The sequence below is a fragment of the Gambusia affinis genome, linkage group LG01 (genome assembly GCF_019740435.1).
Source record: "Gambusia affinis linkage group LG01, SWU_Gaff_1.0, whole genome shotgun sequence".
NCBI lineage: Eukaryota > Metazoa > Chordata > Actinopteri > Cyprinodontiformes > Poeciliidae > Gambusia > Gambusia affinis.
Window position 1 is genome coordinate 41,293,910 of NC_057868.1, and position 15,870 is coordinate 41,309,779.

At 46.5% G+C, this 15,870-nt stretch overlaps 2 protein-coding genes across 4 annotated transcripts; both read left to right on the forward strand.

The window, feature by feature from the left end:
* The first annotated feature begins 477 nt into the window (after positions 1 to 477).
* On the forward strand, positions 478 to 11,701 carry grm6a (glutamate receptor, metabotropic 6a). 3 transcript variants are annotated; one of them, XM_044131238.1, is made up of 16 exons: positions 478 to 816; positions 1,705 to 2,304; positions 2,907 to 3,123; positions 3,199 to 3,334; positions 3,424 to 3,578; positions 3,903 to 4,043; positions 4,109 to 4,309; positions 6,147 to 6,286; positions 6,355 to 6,477; positions 6,571 to 6,835; positions 7,215 to 7,450; positions 7,512 to 7,673; positions 7,867 to 8,016; positions 10,712 to 10,852; positions 10,932 to 11,030; positions 11,219 to 11,701. In XM_044131238.1, the coding sequence occupies exons 2-15, from the start codon at positions 1,750 to 1,752 to the stop codon at positions 11,013 to 11,015; spliced, it is 2,706 nt and encodes a 901-aa protein (XP_043987173.1). In that variant the 5' UTR covers positions 478 to 816; positions 1,705 to 1,749; the 3' UTR covers positions 11,016 to 11,030; positions 11,219 to 11,701. The 3 variants fall into 3 exon arrangements, with proteins under 3 accessions (XP_043987173.1, XP_043986998.1, XP_043987081.1); XM_044131063.1 differs by having other exon boundaries at positions 480 to 816; positions 10,932 to 11,701; XM_044131146.1 differs by lacking the exon at positions 478 to 816 and having other exon boundaries at positions 1,669 to 2,304; positions 10,932 to 11,701.
* A 696-nt stretch (positions 11,702 to 12,397) lies between these two features.
* On the forward strand, positions 12,398 to 14,535 carry tsr2 (TSR2 ribosome maturation factor). The gene is made up of 5 exons (XM_044131567.1): positions 12,398 to 12,539; positions 13,079 to 13,169; positions 13,331 to 13,422; positions 13,535 to 13,696; positions 13,838 to 14,535. Exons 1-5 carry the CDS (start codon positions 12,408 to 12,410, stop codon positions 13,934 to 13,936), a joined length of 576 nt encoding a protein of 191 aa, XP_043987502.1. The 5' UTR covers positions 12,398 to 12,407; the 3' UTR covers positions 13,937 to 14,535.
* The last annotated feature ends 1,335 nt before the right edge of the window (positions 14,536 to 15,870 follow it).

Here is a 15,870-nt window from a genome sequence, read left to right on the forward strand (position 1 = left end):
GGGGTCAAAGGTCAAGAGCTTCAGTTGGACATAAAAAATAATCAAATTAAACATCCTGTTTAATTCAGAGACCTTTTTATGAGCTGAAAATAGTTTTATTGAACCTAATAAAACCATAAGCCATAAAAACATTAATTATTCTCTATTTAGAGTATATATAAATTAATCAATAATAATGGATATTAAAGTTTTTTACTAATAAATTAATTTCAGGAGCCAAAAATCGGAGGAGTCATGTGGCAGTCCGGTTCTGTTAGTGATCCGATTCAGGCGATCCGGTTCTCCTGAAGGACCTGAAGAACTCCTGTGAACATCCGGTCATGTCTGAGGTTCTGTTGGACCTGCTGGTTCTGGACTGAGGTTCGGGTTCGGTCAGATTTTTACTATTAAACCTGTCAGAGAGCCAAGCCCCGCCCCTCCGACTAGTTCCATAATTAATGAACAATTATTCCCGCGTGACGTCACCAGAGTCCTCAGTAGCAGAAATCCTGCTGCTCCGCCGACAGAGCTGGTCCTCACAGGGATACAGACCAGCGACGGACAGACAGACAGACACACAGACAGACAGACACACAGACACAGACAGACACACAGACACACAGACAGACAGACAGACAGACACACACACAGACAGACAGACAGACACACAGACAGACAGACAGGTGTCCAGTCCTCCGCTGCCTGCCGCAGCAGCCGGACTCTTCCTCTCTCCTCAGGCTGTTGCGGCTCCGCGGGGCGCAGCGCCGCTGTTTGCGGCTCTTTCTGCGGGTTTTTGCGGGTCTCTGTACGGACCGAACGGAGCGGCTCAGTTCGCAGGTATTTAACTTTATTTTTCTCACCAGTTGGCCCATAAAGTGGATCAAACCGCAGAAACCAGTTAATTAAATCAGAACTTTATTGATCGTTCAAGTTTTTATTTTCTTTGATTTCCAGTTTTCTGATCAAAACTAAAATTTATTACCGGACAAATTAACACCTTCTTCCTAATTCATTTTTTAAAACCATCCATTTCCTGTTCACCCTAATGGGGTCAGGAGGGTTGCTGGTTCCTCTCCAGCTGTGTTCTGGGCGAAAGGCTGGGTCACGGGGTCACCCTGGACAGGTCACCAGTCTGTCGCAGGGCAACACAGAGACACACAACCATTCACACACACACACACTTAGGGAGAATTTAGAGAGACCAATTAACCTGACAGTCATGTTTTTGGACTGTGGGAGGAAGCCGGAGAACCCGGAGAGAACCCACCATGCACAGGGAGAACATGCAAACTCCATGCAGAAAGACCCCGGGCCGGGAATCGAACCCAGGACCTTCTTGCTGCAAGGCAACAGCTCTACCAACTGCACCACTGTGCAGCCCTTTTTTAAAACCAGTTGATATAAATTGATGAGTCGCTGCATCTGATCGATCCTGATTCGTCAGTGATCAGAAGAACAGAAATCACTTTTTATTATTTTATTTTTATTTTGGGGGCTGGAGAATATTCAGAGCAAAATATTTAAACAATATGCAAATTCACCTGAAAATAGCCAGAAGTGGACTACCAAAATAAAAGCTGAGTCTCAACTCATGTCTGATCGTGTAAGGAGTCATGTGACTCGATACGGATCATGTGACTCGATACGGATCATGTGACTCGATACGGATCATGTGACTTGTATCGGGTCGTGTTCCATCTCGTTGACTGGTTGCCGTGTCCCCAGGTGTCCAGGTCAGGATGAACGGTCCATGCTGAACTTCTCCTCAGCATGACATCATCAGGCCCCGCCCCCTGCTCCCTCTGTCCTGACGTTGTTGCCGCTGGTTGCCTCGGCGCCCTGTGGCCCCGCCTCCTGCTGGCTCTCTGGATCTGGACCTGTGACCCGGCGGGGCAGGCGCAGGCCTCGCACCAGCACTTCCACCCCCACTCCATCAAGCTGCCTGGTGACATCACTCTTGGGGGGCTGTTCCCCATCCATGCCCGCGGCCCCCACGGCGTGAACTGCGGCGAGCTGAAGAAGGAGAAGGGCATCCACCGCATGGAGGCCATGTTGTACGCCCTGGACCAGATCAACAGCGACCCCGAGCTGCTGCCCAACATCACGCTGGGCGCCCGCATCCTGGACACCTGCTCCAGGGACACCTACGCCCTGGAGCAGTCCCTCACCTTCGTCCAGGCGCTGATCCAGAAGGACACGTCTGACATCCGCTGCTCCAACGGCGAGCCGCCCCTCATCCGCAAACCGGAGAGGGTGGTGGGCGTGATCGGAGCGTCGGCCAGCTCCGTGTCCATCATGGTGGCCAACATCCTGCGGCTGTTCGAGGTGAGAGACAGAGACGGGTCAGAGAGAGACAGGTGAGGAACAGGTAGAGGAAACTAGACGAGAGGTGAGACAGAGTAACCATCAGAGGACAGTTAGTTTCAGTTTGAGATCAGCATCATGAAGACGTTCTACCAAAGATGTCGGACCTGTGAAGTGGTCTGAATGACTTCCTCCATGAAATGAATAATAAAGATTCAATGAAGGATAGTGGAGCCCCATACCACCTACTGGAACCTAGTGGAGTACCATAACACCCAGTTAAAACCAGTAGAACCCAATGGACTGCAGTAGAAACTAGTGGAACCCAGTAGAACCTACTAAATAAGGGAATGGTTTTTCTTGATATGAAGCTCTGCAGCTCAGGCTTCCTCCTCTTCCTCAGATGATGATGATGAGGTTGCTGTCATAACGAGGTCCGCTCGTTAAGAAGGTCTCTGTTAATCACTCTGAGTGTTAATGTGATTGAAGAGCTGGCCCACTTTGAGCTCAGCTGTTACACAACACTAATCTGTCTGAGTGGTTCTGGTCTCCGCTCCTCCACCACTCGTCCCACTGTCGCCTCTGAACTGGGTTCCGGTTCTGGTTCTGGTTCTGAATTCCAGATTCCTCAAGTGAGCTACGCGTCTACAGCTCCAGAGCTCAGCGACAACAACCGCTACGACTTCTTCTCCCGGGTCGTTCCGCCGGACTCGTACCAGGCCCAGGCCATGCTGGACATCGTCAAGGCTCTGGGCTGGAACTACGTCTCCACGCTGGCGTCCGAGGGCAACTACGGCGAGAGCGGCGTGGAGGCCTTCATGCAGATCTCCAGAGAGGCCGGTAGGGACGCTCCTATCCCACCTATCTCTGACCGGTCTGTCACCTGCCTCTGACCTGCCTATGTCTCTCCACCAGGTGGGGTGTGCATTGCCCAGTCGGTGAAGATCCCCCGAGAGCCAGCTGAGGGCGAGTTTGATAAGATTATCAAACGTTTGATGGAGACCAGTAATGCCAGAGGAGTCATCATCTTTGCCAACGAGGACGACATCAAGTAATCCACCAGAGACACTCACCTCTTCCCTTTACGCCTGGTTGGTGTGGTCATGAGACTTGAGGCTGATTCCTTTTTCTCTCTGGTAGGCGTGTTCTTGAAGCAGCGAGGCAGGCTAACCTGACAGGTCACTTCCTCTTTGTTGGGTCAGACAGCTGGGGGGCCAAGAGCTCACCAATCGCCGAGCTAGAAGACGTTGCAGAAGGCGCTGTCACCATCCTGCCTAAGCGGGCCTCGATTGACGGTAGAACTGAACGCACCTGGTCAAGGATCACCTGGTTCTGGAGGATTCCAGAAAAGTGTTTCTCAATTCCAGTCCTCAAGGTCCACTGTCCTGCATGTTATAGGTGGTTTCCTTCTGCCACACATCTGATTGGACTAAGTGAGTGACTAACAGCCTTTTGCAGCACTTGATGGCTGCATAGGAGGTCATGCAATCATCTGAAGGAGATGTTCTGGAGCAGAAACACAACTACAACATGCAGGCAGTGGGAACTGAGGACTGGAATTGAGACTCGCTGATCTAGAGGGCTTTAGAGGGTTCTCATCTGTTGTGTTTGTTCTACAGGCTTTGATCAGTACTTCATGTCTCGGTCCCTGGAGAACAACCGCAGGAACATCTGGTTCGCCGAGTTCTGGGAGGACGACTTCAGGTGCAAATTGACCCGTCCTGGAATCAAACTGGACTCAGACAAGAAGAAGTGCACAGGTACTCACAGAGAGAGATGTGTGAAGGTCTCAGGTGTTCCCTCATTACGGCGCATCTGTCTGCAGGAGGAGAACGAATTGGTCAGGACTCGTCCTACGAGCAGGAGGGGAAAGTTCAGTTTGTGATCGATGCCGTTTATGCCGTCGCCTACGCTCTGCACAACATGCACCAAGACCTCTGTCCCAACAGCCACGGGGTCTGCAGCAGTATGGACCCGGTGGAGGGGCGCCTGCTGCTCGACTACATCAGAGCCGTCAACTTCAATGGTAAGTGAGCGGAGAGACAGAGCTGATATAAGTGGACCGCACCAAATTCCCGACTCTCCTTAATGAATTCAGCGTCTCAGGCTAGTCAGTAGAGACCTACAGTGCCGTCCGTTTATGAGACGCAAATCATCCAGTTTGATTTGGTTGTATTTACCCAGAATTCCCTGTACTGTGGTCCCCCTCCCGGTTTTGGAGTGGTCTTCGATGCGCTTGGTGTTCACATATGAATTCAAAATGCACCAGAGTTCACTTCAACCAAACCCAGTTCTAGGTTTGTAGGAGTTTGTTTTTTCCATCTGCCTCAGAGTTGATTCAAACATTCATGCATTCAAACCTCCCCTGAAGAACCGGACAGTTGGACTGGAGTTGGACTGAACAGGGCTGGTTGGAATGGACCTTTAGTCTTCATCCTTATCTGACTCTTTGGTTCTCAGACTCAGAAACTAAAGATGAGAAGCTGCAGCAGTGATGATCTGCAGGCTACATGACAGCAAACAGACGATCTACAGAAGAACCTGCTTTGATTCAACTGATGAAATATTTACAGACAATAAGGATCTCATGAAAGACCCAGATGGTTATGTGGTTTATTAATATATGTGTGTTTTGTATGAAACCCAGGCACACGCTTGGGGGGCGGAGGGGGCTTGGGCCCCCGCCCCTTTTATCCTAGCGCCCTTTTTGACTTTTTCTTTTTTTATTTACATTTTTAATCTTTTTTTAATCTGTGTGTCAGGAGGCCTGCTTGAGCCTCAGCAATAAACTAGTCTGGCTGTCAAATAATGACTCCATGCTTACCTGTCTGATTTAAAATCAATCACTGATTATTGGTTATTATTTGGTCTGATGTATTTATGAACAAACCAGCTCAAACACAAAGATTAGATTGTAGCCATGGTAACACAACAACCAAAGTATCCAGATGATTTTTTTAAACTTTTACAAAGTAAACTTCGTAATTAAATCCTACATTTTTTCTCTGCTGGATTCATTAAATAAAATTTAATAACTTTGTCATTCTCAATAAATGATGCTACAGGTTTAGATCTACGATCTGTGGAACAATTCAACCATTCATGAGGCCCCTGAATGTCTGGAGGCCCCTGAATGTCTGGAGGCCCCTGAATGGCCCCTACCAGCATTTTCTGAGTTTTCTTTGCCTTGATTTCTCAACCTTATCTAGAGGTTCTAACATAGAAAACGGATGTAGAGTGAACCTTCTGATTTTTAAATCATTCTGCAGCCAAGTTGTTGTAGAAGTTAAACAGAAGTAGCAGGACGTATTTAGTAAAATCTCAGCACATGTTCTTATTTCATAGCTTCATAACCTTTGACCTTCTCTCCTATGGTCTGTTTAACAGCTTCAGTCTCAGATCAGCTGAGCAGAAACAGAAACATGATGTTGGGGAAACATGGACTAGATGTGTTTTGCATTGCGCCTCATGGTGATCCAGTATGATCCGATTAATTATTGATTCTTGATTAATACGGGTTGTTGCTGTGAAGTTGTTGGGTGTTTTAAGATCTTGGTCAATGGGCCCCTTTTTAACTCTGAGCCCTCCAAAGGTCTCTGCACGGCCCTGCTGCAGCCTTATCTGTTTCACTGTAAAGAGTCGTGGCTTTGCAATCGGTTCAACTCCAAAATCCTTCCGGATGATGTGCCTTTGAGCAAGGTGCCTACTGATGTGTTTGTGTGTGAAAGTGTGCGTGTTAGTGTGGCTGAGTGAATGTTTGTTTAAGGTGTTTTATATGATCCGTAGGACTAGAGAGCTTCTATATTTCTGGTCCAGATCCCAGTACTCCCAGTAAAACTACCATCCGTTTCTCTGTCTTCCAGGTAGTGCTGGGACCAGCGTTCTGTTCAACGAGAACGGGGACGCTCCAGGACGCTACGATATCTTCCAGTTTCAGATGACCAACCACAGCCACCCTGGCTACCATGTCATCGGCCAGTGGACCAACAACCTGAGGCTCAATGTGCGTCGGTGCGATGAAGGTCGGACCGCAGGACGTTTCTGTCTCTGACCCAGTGTGTGTTTCTGCAGCTGGAGGAGATGCAGTGGTCCGGAGGAGACAAATCCGTCCCAGAGTCCATCTGTAGCTTCCCCTGCAAACCCGGAGAGCGGAAGAAGATGGTGAAGGGAGTTCCCTGCTGCTGGCACTGCGAGGTACCCGGAGCCGGCCGTCCTGCTGCCACTACTGGAACATGGTCACAGGAAGTGAGGTAAAAGGAATGAAACATGTGTCCCACCTGCTTGCAGCTCTGTGACGGGTACCAGTACCAGTTGGACGAGTTCACCTGTGAAATGTGTCCAACGGACATGCGGCCCGTCCCCAACCGGACGGCCTGCTGTCCCACGCCCATCATCAAGCTGGAGTGGAACTCTCCCTGGGCCCTGGTGCCCGCCTCTCTCGCCATGCTGGGTATCCTAGCAACCAGCGCCGTGGTGGTAACCTTCATTCGCTTTAACGACACCCCTATCGTCAGGGCGTCCGGAAGAGAGCTGAGCTACGTCCTCCTGACCGGTGAGTTTGCTGATCGGTCGCTCCAGGATTTCACAATTACTTTTGTGATTTTTGCCGTCAAATTGACAGATTTTCTGGTGGTACTTTAGCAATACTTGCTGGACATGTTGAGATATTTTCACTCATGTATGACGTTAAGAATGATCACGGACTATAGATGGACATCAAATCAGGCAGTAGAGGAGAACAAGTCAGAAATACTGCCACCTGCAGATGGGAGTTAGTATCACCAAAACCCGATATTTGTGAAAACTGGAGACTGACCAAACCACATGCTGCTGTGTGACATCATCAGTATGGATGACATCATCATTGGTGTGAGAGACGTCCTCGTCAGCATGAGTGATGTCATCAGCAGTAATCATCTCTCTCCATCCAGGTATCTTTCTGATTTACCTGATCACCTTCCTGATGATCGCGGAGCCAGGTGTGGTGGTGTGTGCGTTCCGGCGCCTCCTGCTGGGCCTCGGCATGGCCATCACCTACTCCGCCATGCTAACCAAAACCAACCGCATTTACAGAATCTTCGAACAGGGCAAGAAGTCGGTGACTCCTCCCAAATTCATAAGCCCCACCTCCCAGCTCGCTATCACCTTCATCCTCATTTCTGTCCAGGTAAGTGGACGCAGGTCACGTGACCTGCAGGTACCTTGTGTGACACCTGGCTGTCCGTCAGGTTCTGGGCGTGTTCGTGTGGTTCGCTGTGGTTCCTCCTCACACCATCATCGACTACGAGGAGCTCCGCCCACCAAACCCAGACCTGGCCCGAGGCATCCTCAAGTGTGACATGTCGGACCTGTCCATCATCTGCTGCCTGAGCTACAGCATCGTTCTCATGGTAAAAAAATACTTTCCCTCAGCATGATGGTTCCACCAACGTGCTTTACAGTTCTAAGCTCTGGGGTTTTCCTTCAAAGCCAGATCAAACACCAGAACTGGACTTTAATTGTCATTTGCATCTGTGACGTCTGTTGGGAGGGAACCTGAATATTTCTGTTTGTAAGAAACTGCATTGCGTCCTCTGTTGCTAGGTAACATGTACGGTTTACGCCGTGAAGAGCCGAGGCGTTCCAGAAACGTTCAACGAAGCGAAGCCCATCGGCTTCACCATGTACACCACCTGCATCGTCTGGCTGGCCTTCGTCCCCATCTTCTTTGGTACCGCTCAGTCCACCGAGAAGGTAAGAACGGGACTGGACTTCAGTTAGTTGCTTAGAACCGGACCAGACTTCAAGTGAGTTGGTTAGATTTGGCCAGAACCAGAGGAAACCCAGAGGAACCAGGAAGAACCACAGAGAGTTCAGTCAGAGGAATCAGCTGTGTTCCTTTAAACCAGTGGTTCTTAACCTATTTGAATCCATACTAAATCTGTCGAGCAATAGAAGAAGAGAAGGAACAGACTTTGCTGTGAAGGTGAGATGAGAGCAGCTCTTGCCAAGGTGAAGCCACGGCTTTCTGAACGGGTCTCCCTAAAACAACAGCAGAATCACACGGATTTGCAGGTGTGCCATTTGGGCAACGCTTTATTCTGTGGATTCAAAACGACAAAAAACTAATTACATTTAAAAACATTATTATTAAAAATGTTAAATTCCTCAAATAAAATCCAAATTTCTTTTAAATTAGTAAAATAGTAACAAAATATGTTTGGGGGCCAGAATAAAGTAATAATGTAGTTCGTTGTGAGTTCAGGCACTGTGTTGGTTTTGTTCTTTGAACAAGGTGACGATCATTTTGTACAAAAGTAAAAAAACATATACTTATGTCTTGAATTTGGAAAAAAATCATATTTTATTTATCACTAAGGGGTTCAGTGAAAGCGCATGTGAAACTGGTGGTACCTCAACAAAAGTTAAGAACCGCTGCTTCAAACAAACCGACTTCAGGTCTGAACTGTTCTGGTTCAGTTCTGGTTCCTGCAGGTTCTCCAGAATCTTCTGGTTAGTGTTCCCCAGAACAACAATCAAAGCCGGAGCAGAGGTGAGCGGACCAGAGGAACCCGGCTCCATCCTGTCACTGCAGACAGAAACCAGGTGGAGGCTGGACTGTGTGGGTCAGCAGCGCTGGGGGGGACGGGTCCGTTATGCGACTAATAAACCGCACAGACACTTTCAGGTCGGATTATACAGATTAGAACCGACACGTAACGAGGCCCAACGCCCCAACAAAAGAGACAAAAAGACCAAAATATCAGGGCGGAGGAAAGAGGCTTTCAGAACTGCTGATCCGACAAAATAAAAGCTCCTCTGCAGGATTAAAGATGGAGGCTGCAGCAGAACACAGAGACTCTCCAGGATGTTTCAGCAGCTGCTTGGAAAGTTTCAAAGAGAATAATTCATGAAAACATGAATGAGAGGAGCTGCAAACAACAACAGGTCACACGCCGGTTCTTCTTCTGTGGTTCTCTGATAACAGCCGGACCTCCTCCTCTCTCGGTTCTGGGTGCTTCATGAAGGAGGATTTAAGAGAAGCTTTTTATCTGAGAACAACAGAACCAACAGGAGCTGGGAGAGGATTACTGCTGCAGGAGCTTTTAGCTTCACACACTTTCCTGACTCACTTTACTCCTGTGGATTTGAATTGAGTCCCTTTAGTTTCTGCAGCCTAACTTTGACCTGTTCCCTAACCCTAACCTCCTCAAGTTTATACCTACCCCCAACCCACAAATGATCTTTTTTTTTCCTAAAAGTATTTATGCTTTCACATCAGGTACAAGATGAAGGCGTAATGTAGTTATATAGTTAACAGTGTGCGCCACAAATTAGCTTTTTATATTGTGTGGTAAAACGTCCTCACAGCTACAAATGTCCTCATAATGCTGGGGGTTAGTGAAGAACCAGCCCCACAGCTATGGCTAAGCAACTAACACACACACACACACACACACACACACACACAATACACACATGTTCACCATAAATATAAATATTAATGAACCAGTGGGGGGACTCGAGTTAATTGGAGGGTTTTTAATTAATTAATTGTATTTTGTCAACAAAGTAAGCAACATTCTAAATTCAAAACTCTTTTTGTTGCTAAATTATTGAATAAATCGGATCTCAGCAACAGAGATATTTATAATTTTTAATCTGTTCTAAAACCAGCAGATGGGAGCAAAGGGTTTGAGGAAGCCCTGATCATTCATGGAGCTTCTGCAGAAATGTAGACTGTGGACATTGATGTTAGCATTAGCATCTCAATGCTACATGGTTAGCATTGAGATGCTATTATAGGCCTGAATAGTTTTACTGTTAAGCTAACTACTTTTAGAACAACGTAACTGAAAACATATTTTCCCCAGTGCCCAGTCAGATCATTTAGAAGCAGAAATTAACATCCAGTTCACAGAGAGAAGCAAATTCATCGAGAAGGACCTCACTGCAGCAAACAGGAAGGAAATTATAAGATAATTTATCTTTTACGATGCCAGAAATGCCGAAATTAATAGTAAATAATAAAGACTTTGTGGTATTCTGATTCAGAAGTTTAAATACATGCTGAGAGTGAAAATCCTTCCTGAAGGTGAAGATATATCACAGATTTCAAAAGAAAATAAAAACGGAAGTCCGCAGATAATATAGGAAATAGCGCCCCCTTCACTTCCGGAGTGCAATGGTCCCATTTCCAAATAAGGTTTGAGACCGTCCGTCCCGCCACTTCCTGTTTGCTGCAGCGAGGTGGACTTGGCTTCCTCGCTGCTGCTAGCAGATGTGCATCAAATTTATGGTCGTACTAGAAACAAGTGGACTTTTGTATAAAAAACTGAGCAGGGGTCTCTCTGCTCTCCAAGATATTCTTTGATTGTTTTCTTTGTTTCTGAAGGAGTTCTGCAGACATGAGGGTGGTTCTGTTCAGTTCGGGTCTCTGTCTCCTCAGATGTTCATCCAGACTGCCACCCTGACCGTCTCCATGTCCCTCAGTGCTTCTGTCTCTCTGGGGATGCTGTACATGCCCAAAGTTTACGTCATCGTCTTCCACCCGGAGCAGAACGTCCAGAAGAGGAAGAGGAGCTTCAAGGTGAGAATCCAGGTGTTCTTCTCAGGTGGTTGTTGTTGTGGTTCCCCGTTGCTCTAACCGCCATGTTGCTGCGCTGCAGGCGGTTGTCCAGGCAGCCACACTGTCCCAGAAGACGGACAAACCCAACGGAGACACCAAGATCGAACCCGACAGAACTCAGTAGCTCCACCTGCTGGAGGCAAGAAACATTTCAGCGTTTCTAGTGACGAAGAACAAAACCTTGATTTGATACTTGAACTCATCCTGACCCCAACGGAAACATCTGAGCCCTGACCAGAGCCACGCAATGATGATGATGATGATGATGATGACCAAGATGAGATGATGATGAGGGTGATGATGAAGAATCCTGTTTTCTCTCCTCAGGCCTCAGCCAACCAGAGAAGAGCCTGATGACATCATCACCATCATTATCATGAAGACACTGAGCTTTAATTGTGAAAACCAGACTTTAGGTCAGACAGGAAGTAGAGACATGTTGCGTTCAGGGGATGTGTGGAGCTCAGTCATGTTGCCATGGCAACATTGAACATGGGGACATCATTCTGCCTGGTGGGGGTCTGTGACATCACTGACAACACCTGAGCACTTCCTGCCAGAGTCTGACTTTTCACAATAAAAGTTTTACACTAAATGTTTTCTAAGAAATGGGTGAACTGCAGGAGAGGTTACCTGAGGAGCTCACCTGTTGCTTCAGCCTGTTTCCATGGAACATGTGATGGTCAGTTCTGGGTTCTGGTTCTGAAGTTCAGGTTCTGAGCATCTCAGTGAAACAGAACTTCAGTCCACAGAACCAGAACCTCTAACATTCCTGTGAATCTCTCTGTGAATAAATGATTTAATTTCAAATGTTCTGGTTTCAGTGTTTGGGTCTCAGTGAGGTGGTACTGGTTCTGTTCAGGTGGTCAGAACTGATTCCTTCAGGGCTCTGGTTCTGCTAGTAATCAACAAAATAGGAGAAATAATCTCATATTTATTCAGAATTAAAAAAAATAATAAAGTGAAGAAAAAATGAGAATGTTGACCTGAAGCAGTTCCTGTAGGTCCACTGTGGATTGGTGGGTAGCGGACCAGAACCAGGTTCACAGATGAACCAGTGACTTCTAGTTCATGCTTAAGTTTTATGGTTTGTCATTTATAAAGCTATACAGTCAAAAATTACTAGCAATAATTTGTGTTGTTTAGCCTTTCATAAGAGAAACCAATGGGAGTTTGTTGTTTTAGTCATATTTTCACCATGTTGTTCATTCATTTATAAATGTCACATTTCCCATTTAAACATTAGGAAGCAAGCTAAATATTTAGCTCCATAAATATTATTTAGCCAGATAAAGATTTAGCTTCAGATATATTTATTTGAGCTCAAAGTCCAGTTAACTCTGAACTACTTAATATTTATTAAATAAATATTTAACTTTGACCTTCTAAGTCTCAGATTATGAAAAAAATGTTCTTCTGATGAATGTTGAACATTATTTTGTCTGTATTTGCTGCTAACTGGGATCAATGAAAGGATGCCGGCTGTTTTCGGTCCTCCTCACCCCCTGGTGGCGCTATGCACCACCTTGTTCATCAGCCGAAATCAAAATCAAGAAGAAGAAGGTTCAAGATGGCGGCCTCCAAGGCATCGCGTGAACTCTTTACCGAGGGAGTTCGGGCGGTTCTTCAGACGTGGCCGGTTCTACAGGTGAGCTCCGAACCGGGTCAACTACCGGGTTCGGAACCGGGTCTGAGGTGACGAGGGATAATCAGGTGGAACACGTGATTGGTGGGCTGAAACTATCTGGCTAATGCTAGCAGCTCCTGTTTGGGGTGGTTCCGTCTCAGCCCGAACCGGTCTAATTCAGCTCCACTGGATCTTAGATGGATTTGGGTCTCAGAAACACCTGCTCAAGATCCAGTTCTGATCCAGGTTTTGGTTCTGGTTTTGGTACTGCTTAGCGCTGACCCAGTGGGCTTATTAACTATCAGTAACAAGTTCGGGCTGAGATTGGACCTTCTGAAAAATACATCAGATTCAAACGTCCCTGACCCATCAGAACCGAACCTCCTCCCTCATCAGAACCAGCTTGACCCATCAGAACTGAGCCCACGGATGATTTATTTTATAAGAAATATTAAAAAGTTAATATTTTTCTCCAGCTGTGGTACAGTCTGGACGTGGTCCGGTTCTGACCCGGTTCCGGATGTGACCTCTTGCCCCTGAACTGTCCCTCTGTCCCTCAGATCGCCGTGGACAACGGCTTTGGAGGCGTCTACGGCCAGCAGAAAGCTGATTGGATGGTGGATGTAGTTCAGCAGTATTTCCATGACAACGGTACGTCTCCATGGTAACGGCTGACCATAACTTCCCGTTTGAATCAGAATTGTTTAGTTGGAACGTTTTAATGTTCTGACAGAACCTCACTTCCTGTCTGACGTCACAGTTCAGTAGCCTGACGTGTGTGTGTGTGTGTGTGTGTGTCGGTGGGGGGGCAGCTGACCTGCAGCAGTATGAGGTGGAGGATTTTCTGTCTCAGCTGATGGATCAGGAGTTTGATACGGTGGTGGAGGACGGCAGCTTACCTCAGGTACACACACACACACACACACACACACCCACGCACACACACACACACCTGTGAGCTGTGGCTCTGTCTCCTGATTGGCTGCTGCCTGACCAGGTGTGTCTGGTGTCTGCAGGTGTCGCAGCGTCTGCTGCAGCTGTTCTCCCTCTGGCAGCAGGGGGCGCTGCAGCAGCTCGGCAGCACCATCGACATGCTGACTCAGAGCAAGACACCGAGGGCAAAGGTCACGGCTCCACCCAAGCAGTCGGACGATGAGGAGATCGACAGCGAAACGCAGGCAGGGGACTGGTTGCTAGGCAACACAGCCATAAAGTAGTCTTGTAACGAGTTCATTAGAACTTCTTTTAGGCCATTAATAACCTGTGTGTGTGTGTGTGTGTGCGTGTGTGTGTGTGTGTGTGTGTGCGCGCGTGTGCAGGGCATGGAGTGTGAGGAGTCCTGCCCATCCCTCAGCACAATACGTCCTCCTCCTCAGGATGAAGAGGATGGCTGGACCGTGGTCCGGAGGAAGAAGTAATGAGCAGAACCAGAACTTTACAAACCGGACTTGAACTGGACTTTGCTGTGGAGCCGCCATGTTGGGGGCGGAGCCTCCAGGAAGATGCTGCAAACTCTAAATGATCCGGTTCTGATGGACATTTTGGATATTTTATTCAGAACATTGAAATGGGTCAAATTAAGCAAAAGCAGTCAATTTAAAAATATTAGTCCAATGAAAGTCTTTTCAGTTCTGATCCATTCTGGTTCTGCTCTCTGGTCCAGCAGAACCAGAACCAGGCGGAAACTTTTAGGATGACGGATCCGATCTGATCCAGTACCGTTACAGAACCACATGCTGGCATATCAGACTGGACCCGGACTCTCTGGTTCTGACCCGGACTCTCTGGTTCTGTGCTGCTTCAGGTCAAATTCAAACTGGTTCTGGATGATTCAGTTCTTTGAAGCTAAAAATATTAAAATATTTTATTAATAATGCCGCTTTGCTAATGTTGCTAACGTAATGGACCATCATCTGCTAATTAATGTTAGCTACAATTAGCAGCTAATGATGCTAATTAGCTGCTGAAGCTTCTGCAGATGTTCTGGAATATTTTCAATAAAATCATGAATCATGGAGTTGTTTACAATAACTGCTCTTATTGTGAAAGGTAAGGTGTGATGTCATCTCTGCTCATGAATAATTAATTAGCGCTGCTGGAGTTGTGTTGACATTTAACCCCCTGCAGTCTGTGTTCAGCGCCGAATTTAAATATAGATATGAAAACATCATGAAGCATCTGGATTATTGATTACAGAGAATATGGCAGTTGGAGCGCCGCCGTCTGTCTGGGGCTTGTATCCAGTTCTGAGATAATCCAGTTCAGATTATCACAGAACAGGATCAGAACCAGGAATCCTGAGTGGGATTAGTCCTACTAAACACACTGCTGGTTTACAAATGTTTTCCATCAGGATGTTTTCAGGTTTGAAGTTAAATCTGACATGGAAATAACTGGAACTCTCCCTGAAGGTTCCCAGCAGGGGGCGACTCGGCTCCAGAGTTCAACATGGCAGCATCATGACTTCCTGTAGTCCAGAGATCAGTGTTGATACTGGAGTCAGGATGAGACAGCAAAACATGTATGAGGAAGGGGAATTCTCATTATTGATTATTTAGGGATTAATATGCGAGAAGGAGAATCTGAGATTATAATCTGGGTTTGACTGGGAGCTAAATGAAGGGAGAAACACGACTTGTGTTTGATCAGGACTCTGGCTGCTGCGTTTTCTAGACATCCTGATGGTAAATAACTTATGACCAAAACTACTGGATCGTTTAGATTCAAATTTATTTTCAATTAACCAAGAAGGACGAGAAAACGTTTGAAAGGCATAAAAATGTTTATTTTATTTATGTTTTATAAGAAAATACTGGAAAATTCATTATACTCTTTCAATAACCAAAGAAAAACTGTTTTCCCAGTTTATTATTATTGCCCTTAAAGCAGAAAAGTTTCCTTTAAACTGTTGATCAGTTTTAAGGAGATTTCTGATTATGTGTAGAGATTTAAGGTTGGATGGTCTCTTACCATCACCCTAATCTTCAGCTGTGTTACTTCATACAGGACCAGTTTATGATGAACATTTTCTGAAGAAACTAATAATCTGTCACACAGACAGAATGGAAGTCATTCCAACATGGCTCCTCTGTTAACCCTTTAAAGTTTTTACCAGCGTTACTTTGAGCAGCAGCTCCATTAATGAGTTCAGCTGATGTTTGCTAATTGCTGTCGACTAGTCTGAAGGAGCTGCGCCTCGAAGGCGGGGCTAGGTCCACCCAGGCGTTTTGCACAGGTGGATTGTTACCATGGAGACTAGAGGATTTTCAAGCATGAATAAATCAGAGAAAAACTGTAGGGCAAAAAAAAAGAAAACATGACAGAGAATTTGATGCTGCTCAAAACCGACAGA

What these genes read in the sequence shown, in the direction of transcription:
- grm6a (XM_044131238.1), top strand. Translation starts at nt 1,750, where the DNA reads ATGACATCATCAGGCCCCGCCCCCTGCTCCCTCTGTCCTGACGTTGTT. An exon ending in ACATCCTGCGGCTGTTCGAG is followed by an intron (nt 2,305 to 2,906) that starts GTGAGAGACAGA and finishes TCTGAATTCCAG; the next exon opens with ATTCCTCAAGTGAGCTACGC. An exon ending in TCATCCTCATTTCTGTCCAG is followed by an intron (nt 7,451 to 7,511) that starts GTAAGTGGACGC and finishes GCTGTCCGTCAG; the next exon opens with GTTCTGGGCGTGTTCGTGTG.
- tsr2 (XM_044131567.1), top strand. Translation starts at nt 12,408, where the DNA reads ATGCACCACCTTGTTCATCAGCCGAAATCAAAATCAAGAAGAAGAAGG. An exon ending in GCAGTATTTCCATGACAACG is followed by an intron (nt 13,170 to 13,330) that starts GTACGTCTCCAT and finishes GTGGGGGGGCAG; the next exon opens with CTGACCTGCAGCAGTATGAG. An exon ending in AGATCGACAGCGAAACGCAG is followed by an intron (nt 13,697 to 13,837) that starts GCAGGGGACTGG and finishes GCGCGTGTGCAG; the next exon opens with GGCATGGAGTGTGAGGAGTC.